General features: G+C 43.5%; 1 protein-coding gene across 4 annotated transcripts in view; it reads right to left on the reverse strand.

The window, feature by feature from the left end:
- The window catches only part of Nrap (nebulin related anchoring protein), a 72137-nt gene extending 69457 nt beyond the window's left edge, over positions 1-2680 (reverse strand). For all 4 annotated transcript variants that reach the window (XM_047552197.1, XM_047552194.1, XM_047552196.1 and 1 more), the window contains exons 1-3: positions 2440-2680; positions 2006-2100; positions 1372-1459 (exon numbers count right to left, since the gene is read on the reverse strand). In XM_047552197.1, coding sequence (XP_047408153.1) covers positions 1372-1459; positions 2006-2100; positions 2440-2511 — 255 coding nt within the window. In that variant the 5' untranslated portion in view covers positions 2512-2680. The remainder of the gene's footprint in view (positions 1-1371; positions 1460-2005; positions 2101-2439) is intronic.
- Positions 2681-6324: the final 3644 nt, after the last annotated feature.

A 6324-nucleotide genomic window follows, 5' to 3' on the forward strand; every position in this document is an offset into this window, starting at 1 on the left:
CATGAATTCTGCAGTCAGAAAGATCTGGATTTGTACCCAACGAGCTGGATGAACTTGGGCAGGTTACTTAACCTCTCTGAGCCTCAGCTTCCTCAACTGCAATATTACACTAGAACAGAGGGTTCTCGTGAAAATACATGAGAAAACAAAGAACTCAGGAGAGTGTCTGGTACTCTGTTGAAATAAGAGCTAAATCACGCACTTATTGTAATTTTATATAGCTTCCTCCAGACATCAAGAGACAAAATCAAAGTTCTAAAAGGCTTCAGCTCCAATAACGTAGGACTGCTTGTGAATTCTTAAGGCTTGTGGATCTTTAGAAATCAATGTTGGGTGACCAGCTGTCTGGGCCTCAGCTTCCTCACCAGTAGAGTAGGATAATAACAGGATCTACTTCATTGGGTTGTGATGTGTAGGAAGTGAATCAAGCAATTCTATATATGCTTGTTAAATAAACATAATGTAAACTGGCCAATTGAACAGAGCACTTAGTGACATAAAGTCTTACGGGAGCAGATGTAGAGAGCCACAGGGCAAGGGCACCACCTCTGTCTAATACAGATTCTCCTGAGGATGAGGCCACAGTCAGTATGAGTGGGGTGACATCGGCAAGGGATGTTGGGTAAGGAGAGATTATTAGAGAGTCCTCCACATCACTGGTAACTTTCTAATTTTAGAAAGTTGCTAACCGCCATCCCACAAAGACACTTCTCACCCAGCCTTGGCCAGAGAAGTTCAATGACTCATCACTTTAATAGATGCAAGAGTTCAATCAGCAGCTGGTTATTTGATGAAACTTCACCGTTTATGTTTCAGAAGGGGTCAGGTGTATCAACACGGCTCCCTTGTCCACCCCACGTCCCTGCCCCCACCTCCCAAACCAAACTTCATTTCCAAATCCAAGCATCTTACCCACAGGGGAAAGAGGCTACATATAATCTTAAGCAATTAATGAATGCAGAGAGGTTTAAGAGTGTGGAACTGAAGTTTTGAACACTCTGTACCAAAATATTACAGAGGAAAGAAAAGAAGAGCCCTTGTAATATTTTCCAACCAGGTAAATTTTGCTTTACATATTAAGCACTAGCATATGCAAGGCCTAGAAAACTAACACCATGTGCCCAGCACTGGCCAAACAGAAAGACTATATTAGAATCAAGGATCAAATACAGAACCCAGATTATCCTGGGTATTGGTCCCAATTGTTGAGGAAGGACAATGAGCAACATGTGTTACTTAAATACACTTTGCATGTGTCTGTGGAGGAAATGAACCTCCACATACAGAGATCCACTTAGAAACCTAACAGGTGCTTAAGCAAAGGGATTTTCTTGAAAGGTTATTTTGAAATGCAAAAATTAAGTGACTTACCCCACCCATGGCTCCCAGAAGCTTCTTCGCATTTAGATTTAATGGTGTGTGATAGACACTAGTGAAAGTGTTGTTCTTGGGGTTATGGCTACAAAAATAAGATAAAAATCAAAATCAGAAATGCCCCTTATCCAAGATGATCAAGTGACTCTTCTTGATGGTACAGCTATTTTTTAAAAGTCAGTAAACATAAAATTTAATAATTAAGTTCATAATATTCCAGGCAAGAAGTCTTAAAGAAAACAAAAAACGAAACCAATTAAATTCAACCCGTGTGACTTAAAGATAAACTTTAACTGATCACTTGAAAACTTTCTAAAAAATAGAAAAAGATTTGAAAGTTACTTAAAAGACTTTAAAGCGCTCTATGCATATTTGCCAGCAGTTAAATTGCACACACAACAATTTGATGAGAATTTGCTGTAAACAGATTTGATCTTTAAGAAATCTGCAATTCCCCATCCATCGCATAACCCCCCACTTTACATCTTTTCCGTGATTCGATGTGAGTGGACACTTTGCGGACATTGCTTGGATTTAACCGTGGGGTGCATGGTCTGTTCCTTTAGTAGGCTACTTATTGAAGAATGGACAAAACTCAAGCGGCGGGGGAGGGGGGGTATCAAGCACTTACGCGTGACAGTATGGCTTTTTCTGGTGACTCACGAAATTATTCACAGACAGCATCATCTTGCACACTTCACAGTGGAAACAAGCTTTATGCCATATCTAGAAATCATAAAGCAGACTCAGTAATTATTTATTCACCTCCCAGGCTCAGGATTCTTATATATTCTAGGTATTAAAAACTGAGATTTTGGAATGAAATGGTGATTAAAAAAAAATTAAAAACACACACAGGATTATTTTATGTTAAGTAAATGGATAACTTTTGTTTTGTTTTGTTTTTTGGAGGCAACCTAGAAGACACAGAAGTGGGTAGAACCTAACAAAGGTATAAAAGTACATCTCTTTCTTGTGGTTCAGAAAACCCCACATATCCACATGTAAGAAGACAAATTTGCCGTGTTTGTTATGATTCCCAAAGGCCAGGAAATGTCTACTGACCTGGTCGATGCAGCTGATCTTCTCAGCAGGATACACCCCATAGCCACACCTAGAGCAGGCCTGCACATTCATCTTGGAGTCTGAAGACAAGAAGACAAGGACAGACAATAGGCGAGAAATCCAAGGAGAAACCTCAGGCTACTTGGTCAAGTCTCCAAACTCCCCACCACTACAAACTCCTGTGGGCTCCTCAATCCAGCGTTCAGAATCCAACTTCCACTTTCCTTTACTGACCTTCTGGTTTGAGTCAGCAGTTGGTTGGTTTTTAAAGCTGCCACTTACTCAAAGGGCTATTTTGGCAACTTGCTCTCAGCACGCATGCGTCTGGGAAATAAGGTGGAGGTATTTCTAGCTGACGGGCTTCTCTAAATAGAAGAGTGAACTCAGAACAGCATCATGTTTATGTGGATAGCCAAACCCTGGTGTATGACCAGGCAGTGTGTAGTAGTTGAACAGGAGCTGTGATCACAACCCAAGAAAAGAATCTCAAGAATACACCATGCATCACCCAGTGATCAAATTAGAAAAGCTGGCTGTAGGCATCCTACGACGAAGGCCAAGAGGCCAGCTTAAAAACTCAGGAAGTAAAGCAGGACTGATTCATTCCCGGGGAAGGGTAGAGCTAATGTGTGAATTTGAGCTTTATCTACTGAAAACATTTAGGACAGTAAAACTAAAAAATTAGTTTAGATAATTTGTGTTTAGCTTCTATTGGAACACAAAATGGCGAATGTTCAGGCCTTAGTATTCTGTCCTGGCAGGTCCCAAACAGACCTTTCTGCTTATTCCCTTGTGTTGTGGACCTTCACAAGGATAGCTTGAGGACAAAAACCTCTCTCCCTGGTTTTGTGACTCTCATTGCTTTCCATCTCTGTTTATACAAAAGGTCACCTCACCTGTTCCCACCCCAAGCTCATTACCTTCTAGTCCCCACTTCAGTTTTAGGATCTTCACAGTAGTTATCATTACCTGAAATATTAAATATTGATGCATTCATTTTCATTTTTATTACTTTTTGGGGGGTGGTCCTGGGTTTTGAACTCAGGGCACTTAACCACTGAGCCACATCCCCACCCCTATTTTGTTTTTGTATTTTATTTAGAGACAGGCTCTTTAGCACCTTGTCATTACTGAGGCTGGCTTTGAACTTGCGATCCTCCTGCCTCAGCCTCTGGAGCCGCTGGGATGACAGGCCTAGCATATGTATCTTTAATTATATCATCCCCATCAAAATACAAGCTCCACCAACACAGGATACTTGGTTCTTGTTGCCACGTCTATATTCTGAGGGTCTGCGACAGGTCTGGCCTTAAAGGTTACACAATAGTTATTGAGTTAATGAAATAAGTTAATACTCATACCACTATGCTGGTAGAGGTCAGGCGTGAGGTCACAGTACATGGTAGGACCTCCCCAAACAGAGGAAAAACCCAGCACTCCTCAGACTCAGCCATCTGTTGTCACAGGGAATTAGTACCCATGTTGCCAAATATTCTGATTTATCCAAAGAAGCTGGAGATATGTGCTTACACACAAAATCCCCTCTTTGATAAAACACTGGGCATAAAACAATTAAACAAGGCCATAGGTAATATTTTTCTGGCAGGCTACCAATGAGCAACCTTTGACCTCGGTGCTGTGAGATTAGGCGGAGTGTCCCCAGGTCAGGTGGAGAGAAGGCAGTAGTATTTTGATGTGATGTTGGGACATCTGGGGGGAGAAAAGGAAGTGAAGAAGAGCAATGTTCCCATGAGAACAGGGGAGTCTCAAGTTGCCCCATGTGGGCACAAAGCTGCTCTCTCTACCTGGGAAGGGGACCCATCAGGGACTCTGGGCTGTGCAGACTCTCATGCTGAAAGGCAGCCGGGGTAGCTGATGAGGCAGCAGGTTCCCCACCAGCCCGAGCAGATGGGAACTGCAACTCCAGATGTTTTGCTCTCCACCAGACTTACCAAGTCTTACCTGGCTATGAGCCCCCAGAATCACCGAGAATGAGCGTGTCCCCAGGGTGGGGGGCTGAGAAATCAGGGTCAGCTGCATTGAGGGAAGAAGTTGTGGAACATTTTTTCTTTGCCACAGGCAGTGATGCAGCCCACAGCTGTTACCACTTCTTGGTCCCACTGGCGGAAGCAAGGATTGCTCAAAGAAAGCTGCGTAAGTGGACTTGTTCTGTCACTTCTGCTCTATCATATGTCAGAAATCAAGAGGAAAACAACCATGAGACTGGGAATGGGATGGTTCAAGGGACTGAGGTGAACACTCATTGCCAGGCAAGGGAGACACAGTCCCACCTGTCGGGCTGATGCTGTGCTTTGGATGTGACCAGGTTTCATATGCTGGAAACTTCATCCTAGATACCACCGTAGTGGGAGGCGGGGCCTAATGAGAGGTGGCTGGTGGACTAACATCATGGGCTGAGTGAACAGTTGTAAAAATGAGTCTGGTCACCTCCTGCTTTCTCTTGCCCTTCGGCCTCTGCCATGAGATGACACAGCAAGAAGACTCTCTGACTTCATGCCGTCGGACTTCCCAGCCTCCAGAACTGAAAGCCAAATACATTTCTGTTCCTTACAAATTACTTAGACTGAGGCATTCTGTTACAGAAGCAAAAACAAAACTAACAAACAAACAAAAAGACTAAGACAATAGCCACTACCCTTGTACTGTATCCCCCTCCCATTCTACACAGACCCTTCCCTTCTTGGCCTCCATCCCTCCCCTTTGACACAGGGTTTACAGCAGGCCATTCAAGTTCCAGTTGGTGAGCACACCAAGGGTCCCTCTGGCCATAGGAAATGGTTCAAGGAACATGTGATCTTAGCCCGGATTCTCCAGGACACAGGACCTGAGGTGAAGGCTTACATGGTAAGGGCTTTGGCAGTGTAATTCAGAGAGCAGGAATAAGAGGACAGAAAATGAGGGAGGTGGTCAGTATTTGGTTTGGTTCTCAAGATGGCTACCACCTGCTTCAAGTTGAGTATTCCTTATCCAAAATGTCTGGACCATGGTGGTTTGAATTTCAGAGGTTTTTGGTTTTGTTTTGTTTGCTTTTATTTGGGAGTGTTTGCATATACATAATGAGATATCTTGGGTGTGGGATACAAATCTAAACATGAAATTCATTAATACTTCATATACACTTATACCCATGACTGGAAGACAATTTTATACAATTTTTTAAAATTTATTTTTTGAACCCAAGACCTCACGCAAGTGCTTAGCAAGTTCTCTACCACTGAGCCACATCCTCAGTCCTATACAATATTTTTAATAATTTTGATCATGAAATAAAGTTTCATGGGGTAAAATTTTCTATTCAAGGCATCATCTTGGTGCACAAAAAGTTTCATATTTTGGAGTTTTGGATTAGGGATGCCCTATATGTATAAGCTCCATTCCAAGAGACCACATAAATGACTGCTACCCAGGAACATCTGCTAGAGGAAGGAGGAGGAAAAATTTGGAGCATTAACTCCCTTACACTTCCATGCCATGTATGTGTCCAGGGAGTCCCAGAGCATGTCATGCCTCAGTGTCAACAGGAAAACCCCAAGGGCAGCAAAACACCAAAGATACTGTGATTTGTGCCCATGCGAGATGGCCAGAGCCCTCACAGAGCTGGGTGCCGCCCTTGCAGCTGGGTTGGCATAAGTAGGCACAGGGCCATGACAGGTGAGGCCAAATGGGTCTGAAGGAACTGCTGAGAGACACATGGTCCTGTCCAATCAGCAGAGTCCAGGACGTGGGCCTGGCAGTGGACGGGGAGAGTTTTATGGACCCTCCATCTGGATGCTTCTGCCAGCACCACACCGTGTTGCTTTGGCTTTTTAGAGTCTTGATTCAGGGAGCTGGTGACCAATGAAAAGCTGAACAGCCTTTTGCTCC

The sequence above is a fragment of the Sciurus carolinensis genome, chromosome 5 (genome assembly GCF_902686445.1).
Source record: "Sciurus carolinensis chromosome 5, mSciCar1.2, whole genome shotgun sequence".
In the NCBI taxonomy this organism is placed as follows: domain Eukaryota; kingdom Metazoa; phylum Chordata; class Mammalia; order Rodentia; family Sciuridae; genus Sciurus; species Sciurus carolinensis.